The sequence below is a fragment of the Schistocerca americana genome, chromosome X, assembly GCF_021461395.2.
Source record: "Schistocerca americana isolate TAMUIC-IGC-003095 chromosome X, iqSchAmer2.1, whole genome shotgun sequence".
NCBI lineage: Eukaryota > Metazoa > Arthropoda > Insecta > Orthoptera > Acrididae > Schistocerca > Schistocerca americana.
The window spans coordinates 277,399,088-277,420,734 of NC_060130.1; the positions used below are offsets into that span (position 1 = coordinate 277,399,088).

At 39.9% G+C, this 21,647-nt stretch overlaps 1 protein-coding gene across 3 annotated transcripts in view; it reads right to left on the bottom strand.

Annotated features, from left to right (window-relative positions):
* The window catches only part of LOC124555377, a 145,973-nt gene that overhangs the window by 36,982 nt on the left and 87,344 nt on the right, over nucleotides 1–21,647 (bottom strand). For all 3 annotated transcript variants that reach the window (XM_047129268.1, XM_047129269.1, XM_047129267.1), the window contains 2 exons: nucleotides 14,251–14,362; nucleotides 2,034–2,119 (listed from right to left, as the gene is read on the bottom strand). In XM_047129268.1, the coding sequence (XP_046985224.1) occupies nucleotides 2,034–2,119; nucleotides 14,251–14,362 (198 nt within the window). The remainder of the gene's footprint in view (nucleotides 1–2,033; nucleotides 2,120–14,250; nucleotides 14,363–21,647) is intronic.

A 21,647-nucleotide genomic window follows, 5' to 3' on the forward strand; every position in this document is an offset into this window, starting at 1 on the left:
GATGATGAATAGGAAGGATTTGCTGATGCCTTTTACCTCAATCAATCTAAGAAACCATGGAAAATCTAGGGGTTGATGGCCAAATGGTGATTAGAAAATTTCCCCTGCCAACACCAAGTCTAGTGGCGTAACAGCTTAATTAGAAAGTTTTCAAGCTGGGACTGGGAATAATATGCACTCAAATTTTGCAGCACACATGAAATGTGTGATACAATTAGAAGGCTTTGATAGTTTAAAGAGGTGAGATGTAAGTTAAAATTCTATAATAAACCAGGTTATTTACATTAATTTTTAGTGGCATTCAGATTTTAAAAAAAGTGCAATCCAGATATACACATTAAAGCTTTTATTTTATGACTGATTTAGTTGCTCTAAAATAAGAATTTCTGCTGCCATAATGTAAATTCAGTAATAAATTCATGCTCAACGTGTTCTAAAACTTATTCATCTTTCATAATGCCCTTCTCATAATTCTCCCAAGTTAGCCTCTGAAAGGCTTTTTGAAAATGTTAATGTGAGGGTGAAGCCAAAGTCCCATACACGATCTACAACTATTCTGGTAGATGTGTGCTAGCTCTTTCTTCAGAAAACTAGTGACATTTTATTTCTTTGCCTATCAGTTTATCACATGATATATTTCATGAACTACCTATAAATGAAATCCTAATTAATCAAATAAATCATTTACTAGTGATCTTGGCTTTTTGAAGTTTTTATTCTGAGTTTATTACACTGCTGATCCCCACCATTCTGGCAGACTGTCAGGCGTGTATCCTAATTAATGCCTCTCATTTATGGCCACATTACCACCACAGATGATTATCTTTTCCATTAGACTTACAGATGAATAATACTATTTTCTTATAGCACTCATTTTCTTCAATACCATTATCGACACCTGCTTAAACACTTCATTTAGCAGTGACACTTTTAAACTAATTCCAAATTAAACTCTTAAGGAATTTATCTCCATCTACAGTTATATTCTGCAGACCACTTTTTTCGAGGTGCATGGCAGAGGGTACATCCCATTATACAAATTATTAGGATTTCTTCCCGTTCCATTCCCATGTGGAGCACTGGAAGAATGATTGATTGATTGCTTCTGTGACTGCAGTAATTATTCTAATCTTATCCTCAAAACCCTACGTGAGTGATACGTAGGGGATCATAGTATATCACTAGAGTTATCATTTAAAGCCGGTTCTTGAAACTTTTTCTCTGGGTAGTTTTCGTCTATTTTGAAGATTCTTCCAGTTCAGTTCCTTGAGAATCTCTGTGACACTCTCCCATGGATCAAACAAACCTATGACCATTTGTTGTGGCTTCTCTGTATACGTTCACTATCCCCTGTTACTCTTATTTGGTACAGGTCTCCCACACACTTGAGCAATAGGCTCTGAACTGTCACACGAGTGATTTGTAAGCCATTTCCTTTGCAGTCATATTGCATTTTCCCAGTATTCTACCAATAAACCGAAGTCTACCACTTGCTTTACCCACGACTTAGCATACATGATCACTGATTTCATATCCCTTCGAAGTGTTACTCCCAATTGGCCAATTCTTATAGAGACTTTTTATATTCATGGCTCAGTAGTATCATAGTCATAGGATACTATGTTTTTTTTACTCTTTTTTTGTTTTGTGAAGTGCAAAATTTTACATTTATGAACATTTAAAGCAAGTTTCCAACCCACCATTTTGAAATGGTATTAGGGTCTGATTAAATACTGATGCCACTTCTTTCAGACAGTACTTCATCATAGATAACTGTATAATCCGCAAAAAGCCTGATGTTACGATTAACACAGTCTGCATGGTCAATAATATACAATATGAACAGCAGGGGGTCTGGCCTCTTCAGCTGCTCCTGTATGTTAGAAAATTACTCATGTGGATTACATACTTTGTCTTACAACAATTATTATTTATATCACGCAACCTTGGGTTTCACTGAGCATTCTACGCAGATGTTTCATGAAAGCAGTCAAACAGAAACCAAGGGGCTTGTAACTGTTAAAACAACTTACCTCAATGAACGTTTCATACGTAGATAAGAGGGCTTCCATTGCTTCTGGCAGTCTTTTCGAGAGGCTCAGAACTGTCTGGGAACCACCTGTGAAAAACAATACTCAGAATAAATGTTTATACTACAGTGTGCTACAGGAATGTTTCCGAAAAAGTCAGAGAAAACAAAGTATACATAACAAGAATGAATTTAAACATACAATGAATCGAAAATTATTGCCATTAATATGATAGTTCATCATACATAGAAGTACTATTTATATTGCTGAGCAATAAAATTGTGAAACAATGAAGAACACCAAATAATGAAATTTTACTTGTGTGTGTGTGTGTGTGTGTGTGTGTGTGTGTGTGTGTGTGTGCAGTATAGTAGGGAGAATACATAATTTAGTCTGTAAGTGATTTGGGGGTTAACAGGGTGTGAAATTTAGTACACAGAGCTGCGACCTCCTGCAGCAACAATATTGCTCTAATTCAGCTGTGCATGAAGTCAAACTTCACCCTCTGTATCAATACATATCAGGGCAGCACCAGCAACATGTGGTCTTATGTTATCTTGGTGAAAGATCATGGAGACTTCAAAGCTAAGTCACAATCCCTGCCTCAACAAATCAAATGTTTTGGTTACTGTCCAAATTAACAGATTTGCAAACAAAAGATGACAATGTTGCCTACCTAATAGCACCCTGTACCATCACCCCAGGTGCTGAGCCAATATTATGATACTGATTGCATGCTGGCAACTTTCATTCTCCTGCTGTACGTAGACCTGGGACTCATTTGAAAATATATTGTGCCACTCCTGTGTTCAGTGTTGTCATTGGACACACCAGCAATGGCCTGTCTCTCTTTGCTGCTGCATCAAAGGAAGCCACAATAATAGTCACTGTGCAGACAGTTTGTGATGCTCCAGATGCTATTACACTGTCTCTGTGGATACCTGTCTTGCTGCAAACAAGCCATTACCTGAGTCAAGATTTAAGAATGAACAGTATGTTTGTACTCTATGGCACTAGTCGTGTGGGGCAGATAAGACCCTGCATGACACTAACAAGGGAACCTCCCCATCGCACCCCCCTCAGATTTAGTTATAAGTTGGCACAGTGGATATGCCTTGATAAACTGAACACAGATCAATTGAGAAAACAGGAAGAAGTTGTGTGGAACTGTGAAAAAATAAGCAAAATATACAAACTGAGTAGTCCATGGGACGGATAGGCAACATCATGGAGACAGTGAGCTCCCGAGCGTCGTGGTCCCGTGGTAGCGTGAGCCGCTGCTGAACGAGAGGTCCTTGGTTCAAAGCTTCCCTCAAGTGAAAATTTTATTTTCTCTATTTTTGCGTAGTTATTATCTGTCCGTTCGTTCATTGACGTCTTTGTTCACTGTAATAAGTTTAGTGTCTGTGTTTTGCGACTGCATCGCAAAACCGTGCGATTAGTAGACGAAAGGACGTGCCTCTCCAATTGGAACCGAAAACATTTGATCGCAAGGTCATAGGTCAACCGATTCCTCCACAGGAAAACACATCTGATATATTCTATACGACACTGGTGACGGCATGTGCGTCACATGACAGGAATATGTTGTCGACCCACCTAACATGTACACTTGGCGAAGGGGTAAAAAGACTCTTCTACCTTGCCCGATTTAGGTTTTCTTGTGGATGTGATAATCACTTCCAAAAAAGTGATGAAAACATAAGAGTTTGTCACATAAACTGAAAATAAAAAATTAAACTTTTCACTCGATGGAAGATTTGAACCAAGGACCTTTCATTCCACAGCTGCTCACGTTACCACGAGACCACGGCGCTCCTGCCTTCGGAGTGTCCTTGACGTTGCCTATCTTCCCATGAACTACTCAGTTTGTATATTTTGCTTATTTTTTCACAGTTCCACACAACTTCTTCCTGTTTTCTCAATTGATCTGTTTTCAGTTTTTCAAGGCCTATCCACTGTGCCAACTTATAACTAAATCTGAGGGGGGTGCGATGGGGAGGTTCCCTTGTAAGTATTCCTCTACTGAAACCTCTGATTCCATAATCACATGGCAGAATACAGCACACACAATCTTTTTGGGTGTGTGGTACCAGCCACTATCTCGTCAACCACGCTATCTAATACACACGATGCCAGTTGTGCCACCCCATTGCCTACAGCTGCCGCTGCGGCACGAAGGCACTGTCACAAATGATTATGCTGCTGCCAATGAGATGCAAGCATCCCCTCTCCAAAGCTCCAGCAGCAGGTATACTCAAGTTTGAACATTCATGCACTGACCCCACTGTGTGTGTTTGCCAGCTGAACACCATTTACAAACTTTCAAAGTGGCCAGGATTCATCATCATCATCATCATCATCTATTGAAGAGCGACAGATTTATGAATCTTTTACATCTCTCTAGATTTCTACATTCAAATCTCCTGTTAGCAACTGATGCTGCCATTACAGCAACAAAGTTATGTATTATTTTTACTATTTGATATCAGATATAGAACAAATTAATATCCGGCTTATCTGTTCACAAATAGCCTCACTCCTGTATCCACTAAAGAACCACACAGCACGCAAAGAAAGTTACAACAGGGTGTAGTAATTCTGTGAAAGATATGGGAAGGCTTTCAGCACACTATGTGAGGGACTGTTCATCACAGCAGATGTATCATTCTAAGTTCACAGGACTGTACAGAATACATCTTTTGATGTGAAAGTAATGGTAGCTATTGAAAATATGGTATTGTTGGTTGCTGGTGGGTTTGATATACAGGGTGTTACAAAAAGGTATGGCCAAACTTTCAGGAAACATTCCTCACACACAAATAAAGAAAAGATGTTATGTGGACATGTGTCCGGAAACGCTTAATTTCCATGTTACAGCTCATTTTAGTTTCGTTCTTCCACCTACGCTCAATGAAGCACGTTATCACGATTTCATACGGGATACTCTACCTGCGCTGCTAGGACATGTGCCTTTACAAGTACGACACAACATGTGCTTCATGCACGATGGAGCTCCTGCACATTTCAGTCTAAGTGTTTGTACGCTTCTCAACAACACATTTGGTGACCGATGGATTGGTACAGGCAGACCAATTCCATGGCCTCCACGCTCTCCTGACCTCAACCCTCTTGACTTCCATTTAGGGGGGCATTTGAAAGCTCTTGTCTACGCAACCCCGGAACCAAATGTAGAGACTCTTCGTGCTCGTATTGTGGATGCCAGTGATACAATATGCCATTCTCCAGGGCTGCATCAGCGCATCAGGGATTCCATGCGACGGAGGGTGGATGCATGTATCCTCGCTAACGGAGGATATTTTGAACATTTCCTGTAACAAAGTGTTTGAAGTCATGCTGGTACGTTCTGTTGCTGTGTGTTTCCATTCCATGACTAATGTGATTTGAAGAGAAGTAATGAAATGAGCTCTAACATGGAAAGTAAGCGTTTCCGGACACATGTCCACATAACATATTTTCTTTCTTTTTGTGTGAGGAATGTTTCCTGAAAGTTTGGCCGTACCTTTTTGTAACACCCTGTATACATATCTAACTGAAGAAGATATCAATGCCAAGGGCGGTGGCTCACATGAGGCGAAGAAGAAAGAAGAACGTGTGTCTTGGCTCTGAATCCATATTATGACCACAACCATTGCTACTACTCCATGCCTTCACTGTGCGATGAATTGGTATCTTTACTTTTAGTCCCCCATTTGAACAGCTGTTTCCTCCGCAAAACATCTGTGTGAAACATTTTCTTTAAAACTTAAGATTTTGTTCGGCCAGAAAATCTTAAATGAAATTGATAATTCACACAGAATTTAAATACCTCAAGCACGTTGTATTGTTTGAAGAGGGATGCTAGTAGACCAGAGGCACAATTCACAACTTGTACCCATTGAAACATCAAACAACATAGTGCTCCAAGTATGTTACAAGTAGAAAGAGGCAATTTGCTTCATGACTGAAATTTATCTTTCTGATAATTCTATGAAAATCATGTTTATGCCATAAAATGAAATTGTTCTAGAGCCATACAACAGTTATTAATTTGTGTGAAAAAGTAAACATGAATCTGAAGGTTGGTTTGAATGCTATGCTGCTTTACAAGGCACAGTCCTTTTTGAGGTGGGATGCCATTGCCTTCCTCCACCCTTTGAACTGGCTCACCCAGCCAGTGACAGGAGCACCTACAGTTTAAGAGTAACTCCAAACCACTGGTCAACTCACCATTTGTCACACTGACAAACAGTGCCAGAGGTAAAAAAGTGATAAGGGACAGTAAAATCCTAAGAGTGAGTGCAAAATGAACCCATGACCTTTGGGCTAATCTGTATACAGATTCATGAAACTCATCAATATCTGTTTCTCCATATTCCTTGTTGAATAAAACTTATCTAACAAGGAACAGAAAGAGTAGAAATATGCATGCACAATATATGGAATATTAGCAGACTCATGTCTTATGCATCGATAAGAACAACACTATAAAATAAAAGCTATACAAGACTTTATTAACTGTTAAAAATAATATCCATTAAAGTATGGTACATCCAAGACCTTTGACCTGTTACCTTTTATATGTCAAAGTGCACTGTGGTTCTCTCCTTTACAAGCCTTCATGTCTGTATTTAACTCTAGCTCAAGAAAGGATTACTCCAGAAGCTTTGGAGTTTTTCTTTCTTTTTGTAAATGCCTGTTGACAACTCTACTCTTATGCTTCTTGGTGAGATATCTCCTTTAATCCAAGAGTATTTACATTCTACTAGAACCTTCCTACAACACTTATACAAGTCCTTATTGTGATTTAATATCACAAAAACCTTGATAAGGGAAAACAAAAATGAGAAACATATTAGAGGAAATGCTGTACTAAGAGGATAGCTGCTTCTAAACAACTCCACACTAATGGATGGAAAACACCTCAAATTCTGGAATTTTAAAAAAATTAGCAGTTGATAGGACTGGTAAGTGTTACACCAAGATGTACAATTTATGTAAAAGCACACATTTTAAGTTAGACTCAGAATTTCTGATTTTACACATCAAAATCATTTCTCAAAATTTTGACTGCTCAAGTCAAATCCAACAATCCAGTAATTAAACCTAACAAAGCTCAATCCACAGCTTTTATTTCATGTAAGGTCTACATATCAAAGTCTATCATACATTACATCTCAAAAACCCTCTACAGCTTTGGTAAGCAATGTTCACTGCAATGAAACCCACAGATTGTGTAATAGTAAAAGTGTAACACAGAAGTTGGACAGAAAGAAAGTATCAGAATTTTTATGGATTAGCATCCAGGCCTACTTATATGAAAAGCACAAGATATTTTTAAGATGACTAATAAAGAATATTAGCTGGTACGGGTGGTTCTCATCAAAATTCTGCAAGATAATAAAACTCTGCAGTATCTGTATAGTATCATTGCATTCAGATTGGTTATCTTTTTACCAGATGTGACTACACCATGCCATCCACCATAAAACGTTTTTTGTACATACTGCAGCAGTTATAAGATGAACTGTAACAAATGAACAACGTTCAGCATGTCTCCGAGGATTGAAGATCTAGTCAGAGACTGTGCAGCCTGCCATCACAGCTAAGTACTCCCGTGCCAGGCTGTGGGTGTTAAATGCAGAGGACTGTATTTTGTCAGTAGCACAAAATGCACATTATATACACAGCCAACTGCATGCTTCTGCAGTGAGCAGCCAGATGTATTTTCCAGGTAAAATTGATGCAGAGCCACAATTTTTGCAGTATAATGTCACGACGTCCAGTCTTCTGCAGAGCCTGAAAATATTCTTGTATCATGCACAATATACACTCCTGGAAATTGAAATAAGAACACCGTGAATTCATTGTCCCAGGAAGGGGAAACTTTATTGACACATTCCTGGGGTCAGATACATCACATGATCACACTGACAGAACCACAGGCACATAGACACAGGCAACAGAGCATGCACGATGTTGGCACTAGTACAGTGTATATCCACCTTTCGCAGCAATGCAGGCTGCTATTCTCCCATGGAGACGATCGTAGAGATGCTGGATGTAGTCCTGTGGAACGGCTTGCCATGCCATTTCCACCTGGCGCCTCAGTTGGACCAGCGTTCGTGCTGGACGTGCAGACCGCGTGAGACGACACTTCACCCAGTCCCAAACATGCTCAATGGGGGACAGATCCGGAGATCTTGCTGGCCAGGGTAGTTGACTTACACCTTCTAGAGCAAGTTGGGTGGCAAGGGATACATGCGGACGTGCATTGTCCTGTTGGAACAGCAAGTTCCCTTGCCGGTCTAGGAATGGTAGAACGATGGGTTCGATGACGGTTTGGATGTACCGTGCACTATTCAGTGTCCCCTCGACGATCACCAGTGGTGTACGGCCAGTGTAGGAGATCGCTCCCCACACCATGATGCCGGGTGTTGGCCCTGTGTGCCTCGGTCGTATGCAGTCCTGATTGTGGCGCTCACCTGCACGGCGCCAAACACGCATACAACCATCATTGGCACCAAGGCAGAAGCGACTCTCATCGCTGAAGACGACACGTCTCCATTCGTCCCTCCATTCACGCCTGTCGCAACACCACTGGAGGCGGGCTGCACGATGTTGGGGCGTGAGCGGAAGACGGCCTAACGGTGTGCGGGACCGTAGCCCAGCTTCATGGAGACGGTTGCGAATGGTCCTCGCCGATACCCCAGGAGCAACAGTGTCCCTAATTTGCTGGGAAGTGGCGGTGCGGTCCCCTACGGCACTGCGTAGGATCCTACAGTCTTGGTGTGCATCCGTGCGTCGCTGCGGTCCGGTCCCAGGTCGACGGGCACGTGCACCTTCCGCCGACCACTGGCGACAACATCGATGTACTGTGGAGACCTCACGCCCCACGTGTTGAGCAATTCGGCGGAACGTCCACCCGGCCTCCCGCATGCCCACTATACGCCCTCGCTCAAAGTCCGTCAACTGCACATACGGTTCACGTCCACGCTGTCACGGCATGCTACCAGTGTTAAAGACTGCGATGGAGCTCCGTATGCCACGGCAAACTGGCTGACACTGACGGCGGCGGTGCACAAATGCTGCGCAGCTAGCGCCATTCGACGGCCAACATCGCGGTTCCTGGTGTGTCCGCTGTGCCGTGCGTGTGATCATTGCTTGTACAGCCCTCTCGCAGTGTCCGGAGCAAGTATGGTGGGTCTGACACACCGGTGTCAATGTGTTCTTTTTTCCATTTCCAGGAGTGTAGCAAGGAAAGTCAAAACAACGTCTTTGGCGAATGATATTATACAAAGAGGATAATATCTTGTTATACTGAACTTTATAGATAAATATAGTTGTAATACTGTTTTTCAACAGCAAAATACTTTTTTCTAACTCCATTTAGATGTAAAAATAGTACAGTGATAAAGCGTAAGTAGGTGTTGATGCAGTTCTATGCAGAAAAGTGTCTGCCTCTCAAGAAATTTTATTATGATGCTGCTGTACCCTCGTTGTTGCTCATATTCATTGCACTTGATAAGCATATTGCAATGCTTCAATTTTAAGCCTTGGAGAACGAATTGAGTGACCACCGTCAGCCTCCTGAATTTTTTCAGCTTTAATATTACGGGGTTCACACTTTGTTCGCAGACCAGAGCTCATGGAGGGGTGGTTTTTTTTTTCCCCCAAATTCAGCCTGGTCCAGCATGTCTGTTCGAATATGAGCTTGGGAGCACCCACCTGCCCATGGGGCACCACCTCTCAGTGGTGGACTGTGGTTGTATTGTCTTTTATTGTATGGGGACAATGATGTGGCGAGCAACTGTACAAGTGAAGGAGCCAGACAGGGTGTGACATTACATGGAACTGCAGCTGCACTCCATATCCCACCTTGGGATCAGCTGTTTGTGAAATCACTTATTCTACACTGTCCAGTCACATTAATGTGACTACCTGTCAAAAGCCAGAATAACCCCCTTTTGCAGAGCTGACTGCTGCGAGACATGTAGGGAGAGAGTTACCAACAGGCATGTCAAGCCACGCCAACTCCAGTGCTGTGGCCAGCTGCACTAGGTTTCTTGGTTGAGGATCCAAGATGCAAACAACCTGATCAAGGCAGTCCCACAGATTCTTGAATTGGTTTAAATTCGGAGAGTTTGGTGGCCAGGGGAGTACAGTAAACTCATCCTGATGCTCTTTGAACCACGCATGTTCACTGTGAGCTGTGTGACACATTACATTGTCCTGCTGGTAAAGGCCATCATGGCAAGCACAAACTGCATGTAGGGGGTGAACATTGTCAATAAGGATAGATGCATATTCTGCTGATCCACTGTGCCTTCCAGAATGATGAGCTCACCATGGAATGCTACAAAAACATTGTCCAGGCCATAAAGCTCCCTCCAGATATCAGGGTGTTTGCTTTCAACATTTCACACCATACACAGCAGCAGCATCTGTCCAATACAGCATAGATTGTGATTCATCTGAGAAGGCACCTGTTGTCACTGAGGGGACATCCAGTTGACATTGGTGAGCAAACTCCAGAATTTGTCGCCAATGAACAGTAGCCAGCACAGCTGCATGAACCAGGTGCCTGCTGCAGAGGCCCATACACAGTAACAATCGCTGAATAGTAATTTCGCTGAACAGTCATTTAGGACACACAGTCGGTATCCCGTCAGTTCATCTGGGTGGTCAGTTGCTCAACAGTTGCCCCTCTATTCGCCTGTACACATCTCTGCAACAATCATTCACCCATATCACCTATGGTCTATGGTGCACCACAGATACCTCACTGCCAGTTTTGGATAGCGCCATTTTGCCATTCACGGTACAATTTTAACCATGGCAGCATGTGAACAATTCACAACTAGCCACTTCAGAAATGCTTCCACCCTTGGTCTGAAAGCCTATGATCATGCCCTTTTGGATGGCAGATAAATCACACTGTTTCCGCATTACGACTACAACTGCACTCGTTTTTGCATCCCCCTACACACACTACATATCGTACACCAGTAAATGATTATTACAAGTTGATGTCGAGCATACGCAGTGGTCACGTTAATGTGGCAGGACCATGTCTTTACATTTCATTTCTATATGAAATTGGTCATAACTTCAAATTGAATATCATAAAAATGTAACACCTGGAAAGGGATGAGATGGCTGTGTGGAAGAGGCAAGCAGAACAAAATAACATGCAACCTTTGCAGAACTAACAACTGATTTTGTTTTTTTTTTTTTTTTTTTTTTTTTTGGCGAGGCAAGTGGCATTGTATCAAGGTGATATCATGTTTGTTGCAGCAATGCACAACAAACTCTCATTGTAGGATCCTGAAGCAATGAATTCTGCATTTTTTTATTTTTTTTTTGTTGTTATCCTCTTCATTGCAGAGAAGAGCTAGTCACCACAGTATATTCACCCCAACAAGCTCATGATCCCAGCTGTATTCTTATGTAGCTTTGGGAATATTCCAGAATGAGATTTTCACTCTGCAGCGGAGTGTGCGCTGATATGAAACTTCCTGGCAGATTAAAACTGTGTGCCCAACCGGGACTCGAACTCGGGCCCTCTGCCTAGGCTGTGGCTAAGCCATGTCTCTGCAATATCCTTTCTTTCAGGAGTGCTAGTTCTGCAAGATTCGCAGGAGAGCTTCTGTAAAGTTTGGAAGGTAGGAGACGAGGTACTGGCAGAAGTAAAGCTGTGAGTACCGGGCGTGAGTCGTGCTTCGGTAGCTCAGTTGGTAGAGCACTTGCCCGCGAAAGGCAAAGGTCCCGAGTTCGAGTCTCGGTCGGGCACACAGTTTTAATCTGCCAGGAAGTTTCAGCTTTGGGAATGTTTCTGTCTTTACATTTTGTGAAGAATGAGAGAATTTCAAGCAACTGTAGTACCTGTAGTTGCAAAATGTTGATTTTTTTAAAGTCTAACTGCATTATAGGCAGCACATCAAAACGCTATGTGGCATATGGTACTGAACTAATGGGTATTACAACAAACTATCAAGAAGATACAAAGTGTTAGGATGAAAGTAACGTATGACTCAAGTGTCTACACAACAATGTCATCAAAACTGTTAACTCGGGACGGGACAGGAAAATTCTGCGCAAATGATGAAGTAAAAAATAACATGTAATCTGCGATATTTAGCTACATAATGTGAAAGCGGTATTTTTATGAAGTGTCACAAAATTTTGCATATTTCCCTGTACCTGAGTAAAAATATGGTAAAACTGGAGGGGGGGGGATGGGATGGGGGGAGGGGGCATAGTTTATTAATATTGGTAACTGATAGTTTTTTAATACTCATATTTGACTGACTATTCTTCTCAACTTTGTAGAATCTGGATTGGTTTCTTGCACAAAGAACTATGGCTCTAAACGCAACACCAAATGAGAATGCCCTACTTGCAGTTCCAGTAACAATTTGTCACCGACTTATTTTCTGACACTTTCGCACAACCTATGGTAAAAAACATTTAATGCAGTGCCTCAACCTACATATTTTTGTAGACAAAAGCATATTTACGAGAAGTATCAAACACAGCCCTTTAGTCATGTAAACACATAAATCAACAGTGTCTGATTGCCTTTCAACCTAACCCAGATCCCAGTGTACGCAATAGGTCACCATCACCACAACCATCAGTCATAAAATAGAGAAACTAATATTTAATAAATATTGAAATAAACATTCTCAGTTTCTACACCAGAAACACGATTGCATGACGTCACGTGTTCTGTGCTCTGATTGGCATAGATGCAAACTAAGAGGTGTCATATTAATGTCCGTACTTGTGAAGTTTAAGTGCCGTATTTGATGAGTTTCTGATGTATATTGCACCCTACAAAACTGTGCAGTTTAACTGATGCACCATATTAATGAACTCCCGAAACTGTGCCTTTCTGGAGCAACTTGTTAGGCAAAAATATGGATAAAACCATTACCTATATTCCAGGTTCAAAGTGAAGATTGTTTCATTTTTGGGTTTAATATAAATTAATTTATGTTTTTGTTGTGCAGTTCATCTTCTGCAACAGTAATGTGCAAAATGTTCACGAATTTCAATTGCAGCATCAAAACACCTTTGATTGGTTAATCCAGTTACCACGAATGCATGTATGGGCTTACTGTCTTTTAGTTTCAGCAGCTGTGGGTTCTTTTGATTTTACTGTCCACTAGTACATAAACAGTGCTAACATTAAATTGCTTCTGCAATACATTCAGTAATCTCAATATCTGTTTCACTGATCCTGAAGAATACATACCATATCATAACCAGTATGTGGAATGCATTATCAACTAAATAATATGCTCAACAAAGCTGTGCACTGAATTGTTTCTTTTTGCATTGCTGACTATTTCAAGTTCTGGGTAATGCCTCATTTAAATAAGTTTGCAGCACAAACCTTGTCTCATCTACCAAAATATGAAACAGGGATGCCTGTACTAGTCAATGGCTTCAAATGCAGATTACTTTTCCATCGATGAATTCATTGATAAAATGATGAACTCTCAAAAAATAGCACTTTAACTGTGATGCAAATAACATCCTATACCAACTACCCTTATAAGAATGAGCAGGGGGAAAGAATAGAAAGCAAATCAGTTTAATTACGGTACTATGATGAAGTGTTTTCCTCCTATACATACGAGACAGTTCAGATACCCTCAACACTCTGAAACTCTTAAGAGGAGTTGATCACCTCTGTTATAAGAGTGGATAAGGGCTTTGGCTGTAGAACATTAAAAATTGGCAAGCCTATTTGTTTCACAATTTCAGAGAGATTCCAGTGTACCAATCAATAAGAAAAACTATTGTCTTGTGACTGCCACCTGGAAAAAAAGACATAAAATTATTCTAATAAAACTAACAGAAAACCATGCCATGGGCCACCATGCAAAGCCACATTCTGTCTTATTGACAAATACAGAAGCTACAGTGACGTTCACTTTTGATAAGTGCAAAAAGAGAAAAATTGCACTTTCTGATTTTCCTTCTTTTGTAGTTACAGTTCTATAGCTAAGTGGTAGTTTCTAATGCTAGCCTGTGTACATTACACTCTGATCAGATTGCAATGCACAATATATTCTATCAAAATGTCTACAACAGATTTCAGCGGAAACAACTGACAACAGGAAGCTCACACTTCTAAAATTAACTGTAATTTTAAAACAAAAACATCTTATACATTACAGTAGGAATAATTTAACATTTCTTCACTTACTTTCAAGTGTTTTAACACTTCTGAGATTCATTTCCTGGTCATCAGCCTGAGTACCTTGTGAGTGTCTCCCACATTCTGTATCACATACTCTGCATGTAGCTAACTTCAGAAGCTGAAAATCAAAAACCACTGTTAACAGAACAGTAAAGAATGGTGCATTCTACAGTTACTACCCTATTACTTTTTAGATACATTGCTCATAGTTTATTTAAGACTTTGCAACAATGTGAAAATGGAGTTGACTGCAAAGTTGCACACGAGTTAACTTACCTGAACGCGATAATTTGCAGAGCAGAAACATGCATCTAAAAAAAGAGTAAAATACTACACTACTGGTGCAGATCTTCAAGTCAGTACCAGGTCAATACAGTTAATATGCACAAAATATGAACAGTAGCACTCAAGTTTTAAATCATTTCTTCTTTTCTTCTAAATTGACAGACATATCAGTCAGAAAAAAAGGGTCAGAACCGTTGCACTTATCTGAAGACTATTCAGTTAGTAATTCCTGGGGAAGAAATAATACTGTGTTAGGGCTGCCAACACATATGACACTCAATTATGTAGTCAACAAGAATTAGAATGCCATTAACAGTTGGTACCAAAAAGCCCATCAAGTATCGAACTTATTATATGATAAAAAAATCAAGTCTTGATTGCAAAACAGAATATAATATAATTTATTAGCAGTGACAAGTTTCAATCTATACAGATTTGCAGACCATAACATAACTGAAAATTTAACTTTGGTGTTCATAGAGAGAGATCATATTTCAATGGTATACAGAAAAGAGATATACATTACAATAAAATTCAAAGTATTTATACCCTTCAGTGATCCACAGAGGCACTGAACAGAACAGAACAGTATGCTGTAAGGCACATTCATCAACTGCTGAATACCGTAAAAGTGCTACAAAATATTCATCCACCACCTAACACATGACTAAACAAGGCCCCAATGATAATAAATTACAATGGTATCATATATAGTTACATCAAGAAATAACACTGAGTAAATTAAAAAGTTGAACATTTTTAAGTAAGACAAAACACATCAATACTAATTGTGTTGTTATACATTAAACACATTTCAACAATATAACGTAATTAACAAAAAGGACAACCAATAGAAAAAGGTTACTGTAACCACAACTACCACCTGTGACCAATACATGAAAATAATGAACACTGGAGTCTTTGTAAAGGGAACGAGACATCAATACAAAGATGTAACGAAACAATGGCAGCAGCCACCAGACAAATGGCCTCAGACCACTGATGAAACCTGTCTATGGCGGAGCAGTCACACATCCACATACACAGTGACAACAGGAGCTGTCAGTTGTCAAGGAGATGAAAGCATCAATATATGGCAATATAATGCCCACTGCCATAGAGATAGCCAGCCTGAAGCTTAACAAGAGAAGATATTTTGCCTCTAGATGACATCGGTCACCATAGGGATGAAAGGTATCAAATTATTGACATGACATGCTAATATAGATCCATTTATAGTGAAATACCATACCAAAGGGCCAGTTATAAACAGCAATATTGCATATAAATGTTTAAAAACTCGTGAGAAAGGAAAATTAAATTTTAAAAAGCCAGTAATATAATTGGCAAAATTTAAAATAGAAGATATATAAGACTAGAAAAAATATTTAAGTTCAAAGCATAGTATAGGAAATAAAATATTTTATTATTTCCTCCTCTATGCTACGAGGTTACAGATTTTTTAGGTCTCATCTTTCTTTTTATTGCACTTTTTGTCAATTATATTACTGGCTTTTGTCAATTAACTTTTAAATTTAATTTTCCTTTTTCATCAGTTATTAAATAATAATATAAAATGTTACCAGCTTACAGCTGGCCATGAGGTATAATATTTTACTAGAAATGGACCTACATAAGTACGACATCTCATTAATTTACATCTTTCATCCCCATTGCGACAGATGGCATCTAGTGCCAAAATATCATACCCAAAGACATACATTTCTTGTTTAACTTCGAGCCGGCTATTTTCATGGCAACGTTTGCTGTATCAGCATACATCAATGCTTTCGCCTCCATGGTGACTGATGGTGTCCCTTATCAGTGCATCTCTGGACTGATTTCTGCACTGTCACAGGCACATTTCATCATTGAAGTTGAAACCACTCATCTCCATGGTGACTGGTGGAATTGTTTGGATACATCTTTGCATTAATTTCCAGTTTCCTACAGTCACTAATCAAGGCTACAGTCTATTATTTTCACATACTGCCCACAGATGGCAGTTCTGGTCACTGTAACCATTTTCTATTGGTTGTCCTATTTATTCCTTCCACTATATTATTTAAATGTGTTTAATGCATAACACAATGAATAGTGATGTGTTTCATCTCATTTATATTCCCCAGCCTTTTAATTTACTCATTATTATTTATCAGTGTAATTTTGTATGATACCATCATATTTTCTTCTCACTAGGATCTTCTGTGATCATGGGCTAAATGGCGGATAGAGCTTTACCTTTTTACTCTATTCAGCAGTCGATAAATGTGCCTCCTGGAATACAGTTCAGCTCAGCTCTGCTCTGCACCTCTGCAGATCACGGAAGAGTATAAATGTCTTCAATTTTATTTTAATGTATATTGCCTTTTCTGTATACTGTTAATACAAGGGTTATTATCCAAGTACGATACGATTGGTCGCAAAATGAAAACCATATTGAAAATCAAAAATGTTTCATTTGTACCAGTTAACTACACCTTCCAGCTCCTCACCTACACTAAGTCACCGTTCCAACTTACAAGTGAATGGTCTAATAAGACATGTTGAAGTTACACATTTTTGCCAGGTGAAGAACAACTTATAACAGCGGTTTGTACACCCCTGCCCAGCTAGCGTGTGACTCGGCAAATCACTCACACAGCGCCGCATAGCAAAATTATCCATAGTTCACAGACACAAATTTTAAGCACCTAAAGCCTGGTTTACAATGGAGCAAATGGAAGGGAACACGTGTGAATGAGCATTTGCAGAAAATTCACTGCCATTCACTTGTACATGGGTAGAATCGTTTATACTACAGGAAATGGAAGAGAACACAAGGTAGCGAACATTGCCTATGAATGCTGTGTTATTAGTTTTTAGTTTATGGAGCTAATATTCGGCATACAGGATACAACTCTATCTTGTAAGAGCCACAATGTGAAATGTTGCTATTCAGTGAGGATTATTTTGCATAGCGAGTATAGTGTTCTTGACAGAGTATGCAAAATGGCGCAGGGAAACAAGAATTTAAATGTCTCAATTTGTATGAAAGCGTGACATGCGTGGAGATTGTGCACTTTACACAGAATTGCATCTCCATCTCTCCTTAGCACTGGTCCAAAATTTTCCTCATAAGTAGGCTGTCATTTTTCCCTGGCTTCTCGTTACCACTGAGGGGAAATTTATAAACAGAGCACTAATTACTGATGTTGAGCATCATCTCAAGAGGTGACACAGCTAGCGTTTCCACTATGTGTGTAAGGTCTAATGGTCATATTCTTTTTTTTATTCGTCCTTAAAACAAAAATGATCTAGTGGCAAACTGCATGCTTCTGATCCAGAGAGCGCAGGATTAAATACCATCCAGCCCACAACTTTTTCACTATGATTTTGAACCAAGCATTAACTTTTCACAGAAGTTGTAGTGGCCATGAAAGACATGTGGTTCGAATTCCACATTACCTGCAGGTCTCCATTTTCTGATTAGGTAACTGGGGAAGCTTAGGGACACGTAAGTAACTGCAGTGGCATCCAGTTGAAAAACCTGCAAGAGGCCTACCGGGTAGACCAGACAGAATTCTCTTTTGCTCGTGCTTGTTAGCTTATTTGCTCCAGTGAAAACCTGGCTTAAACTATACAAACATTCTTTTGGAATAACTTAATATCGACAGTTCAATTCCTGCACATGTAATTCTAATAAAAGTGGCTAGTAGAGAAAATAAAATTATGGCTGTTTTTGATGTCCATCAATGAAGACTTGTAATTTGTCAAAATCAAATGTGTCGTGCAGTACTACATTTTATAACAATTCCTGTAGGCCATTCCTTACAATAATGTTTGAATGTTGTACATTTGACTATCAGTGAAACAGTTCTTTGTTTACACCCTGTAGTCGTCACACAAATGTAAAGTGTCTATTGAATGACAGAAACAAACATTTTTCTTGCACCAGGCACACCGAACAAAGGAAAAATTGATGCAGCCAGGCACTTCACAGTAACCACTAGTTTTATTTAGACAGAACTGGGATGGTGTCAGAAATGGTCCTGGCCATTGTTCTGCATATTGCACTGCATACCAGGCATACTTTGTCAAATTCGAAAAGCATGGTGAAGAAAACTGGTAATGCACAAATGACTGCAACTTAAGAATACTCTTCTGCTGATAAACCTGAAATTATGCTGTCTGATAATTTCCTGAAAAATGCTTTCCACTGCCAAAAAAATTCTTTATCAAGAGGTCGAATCACACTAGTAGTTCCAGGCAGAATCCACATTACATCTACAGATTTTTCATCGTCATCCACAAAAACAGAGGCATCGTTCTGTCCAGACCATGAATCCAACAAAACCAATGAATTAGTTTCTATGGATGGTAGGAATACCTTTCGAATGAAATGTTGAAAATATTTCTTTCCAATTTTTCCAGATTTTGATACGCCGATTACAATATTTTTGCCCCTTCGTTCTTGTAAGATGTGTGTTCTAAAAAGAGGTCTGATGGCCAGTACTTCAGTGTAATGCTCCATCAGTCCACGTCTTCTGCGGGTATAATCTGCCTCAGTACCCTTTAAGGAACTTATGTACTGGTCCTTGCGTTTTATTATTGTATTATTTATTACAATACCTTGTAATCCCTACATTAAAGGTTATATATGTCTAGTTAATAGTTCTGGTCACTTTCTGGAATAAATCTAGCAGTGTAGTGTAATTTTTGGTACAAATTTGCTTTGTGGTTCTTGAAGACAGGCATACAGCTGCAGAAACAGTAAACCACTCACACTTATCACTGGCATTATCGTATATGATGCGTCACTGCATTCGTTGATTGGGCAGCTGGCTCGGCCTTCCTCCCCCCCCCCTCCCCCCCCCCCCCCCACACACACTCCGAAATGATCAAGTGCAGTGTGCACACACGCAGTTCTTTCAGGAAATCTGACTGATCAGCACTATAAACAGCAGTTGTGGGGGTAAAGCAAGTTTCATCTTTACGTCAGCCATGAATTTCTCTATAGCATTAGGTATCGCTGGCAGCTGCTCTTCACATTTATGTGATGTGAACTTGGTAATTTTGCGACTTCTTATTCTGTACAATTTCTTGAACCTGCATAGCCAGGTCAACGAAGTGTGGAAATTACAATGTTCATGTCAGATGCAATTTGGAGGGCTCAGTCTCATAGAACTCCATTGGCAATGGTGCATAGCCTCTCATGAGCAGTTCTAAATATTTCAAACAGTTTTTCAAACAGTTTTTCATCCAACATTGGTAAATTGAGAACATCACCTGAATTCCACATTACTGTGAAACAAAGAAAAAAAAAAGGTACTATTAGCAGGCATGCCTTATGAAAGCACAAATATTAATTCAGCTTTATCTCTATTGTCAATACTTATGAATACCGCAAAAAGCAACTGATAATTTGTAATAGATGTTACTCGAGTGGCTAATTCGAGAGAATAGTAACTGTGTGATGTAGTGTCAGAGAAACTATCAACAAAAAGTAACCTGAAATGCCCTTTACAAATTACGATCGGGCTGAGTCATGTTTCCTGTTTATAAACATAGCACCCACCTCGGCTGTCTGTGTGCCTAGTTGTGCATGCTCAGTTGCTACAGCGCCAGTAGGGGTGTACATTTCTACCGCCGGCTGGCACACTACAAATATGGCAATTTTCAAGTATTTTTTAATACTTGGAGTGCCTCTTAGCAGCTAAAATTTTGACGGTGCATTTCTTTCGTTGTCTTACCCGCGTCAAAAATTTCAGGGTAGGTTTCGACATGTCTTACTGGACCATTCCCTTGTTAGACATTTGACATAGCATTGTACCAACTTTCCAATACCCTTGTCATACAAGGCGGCCACCTGCGCTTTTCACAAATTTTCTATGTTGGTCTGCAGCTCATTGTCTATGTCAAAATGTTGTCCTCACAGCCAGCAGCTCATGTGAGCAGAGACAAAACGCTACGTGAGTGTCTTCACTGCATCTGCAGTAAGCAGCTGAGAATTTCTCAACAACAAGGACACAGTTACATTATGTGGTCTGCATAAAATCAGGCACAATCTCTCAGCAGGCACTCATACTTGGCAAGAGACTATTATCTAGGCATCTTTACACGCTCACTGCGCACTCAGGACGAAGGAGCAGTGTTACGCGATCAACAGACCTACTAGAGACACTGCCCAGCAGATCTGTACAAAGCTTCATCATACTTTCACTGTGGTTTCCATTTTGCAACTTATCAGACCTTAATACACAAACTGCCCTTGTATGTTTAATATTTCCTGATCTCCCTCTAAGAAAATTTACGTTAAATTTTCTGAGATACCTTAGGCTCTGAAGATAATCTGTACAGACAAACTGGTCAACACTAATAAATTATGTTCTATTTCGTGATAAAGACTGATTTTTACAATTCTAATTAAATTTAGTTTGCTGTTACTCCAAATATGTTACAAAAATCATTAACTTCTTACAGAAGCTTATTATTACATAAATTTATTTCTAATAGCTTGTCTGCCCTACCACCTGTTCCATTTTTATTTGTCTGATTTTCAAGACCAATTACATAATAACATGATTAAAATGAAAGACTGTTATAATGAGTGATTTATGATGACCTACAAAGCTCCCACTGTTCAATGTGCATGCCACATTTAAATACTGCCTTTGTGAGTCTCTCTGGACCACATTGCCTACAGCACGTATTAGCAAAATAGTAACTAACTACTAAAAATTGGAGGCATTCCTTCATCCCTATTTACCATTCTGAAGAAACAATGAGTGGTCAAGGCAAGCCTGTTGTGGTATCGATACTTCCGATGCCACAGCGTAGGTGCATGCTCGTAGGTTGGCACTACCAAGAGCGTTATACCGTGTGCTCATAAAATTGATCCGCCCAGAGACTAAAACTTACGCAGAAGTGACTGATGCATTGAACTCCCACTTCCGTGACAGTGTAAATGTGGAAGCCGCACACCACAAATTCTTTTATCTCTGGCGAGGTCTTAGTCTAATAAATCTCGGTTAGTGGACCTTCAGGGACTAACATCTGATTGTGACTTTAATTGTTCATGTGGACTCTCTTATGCAGATATCATGATTAGAGACACTATTGCACAGAATGTGGTGGAC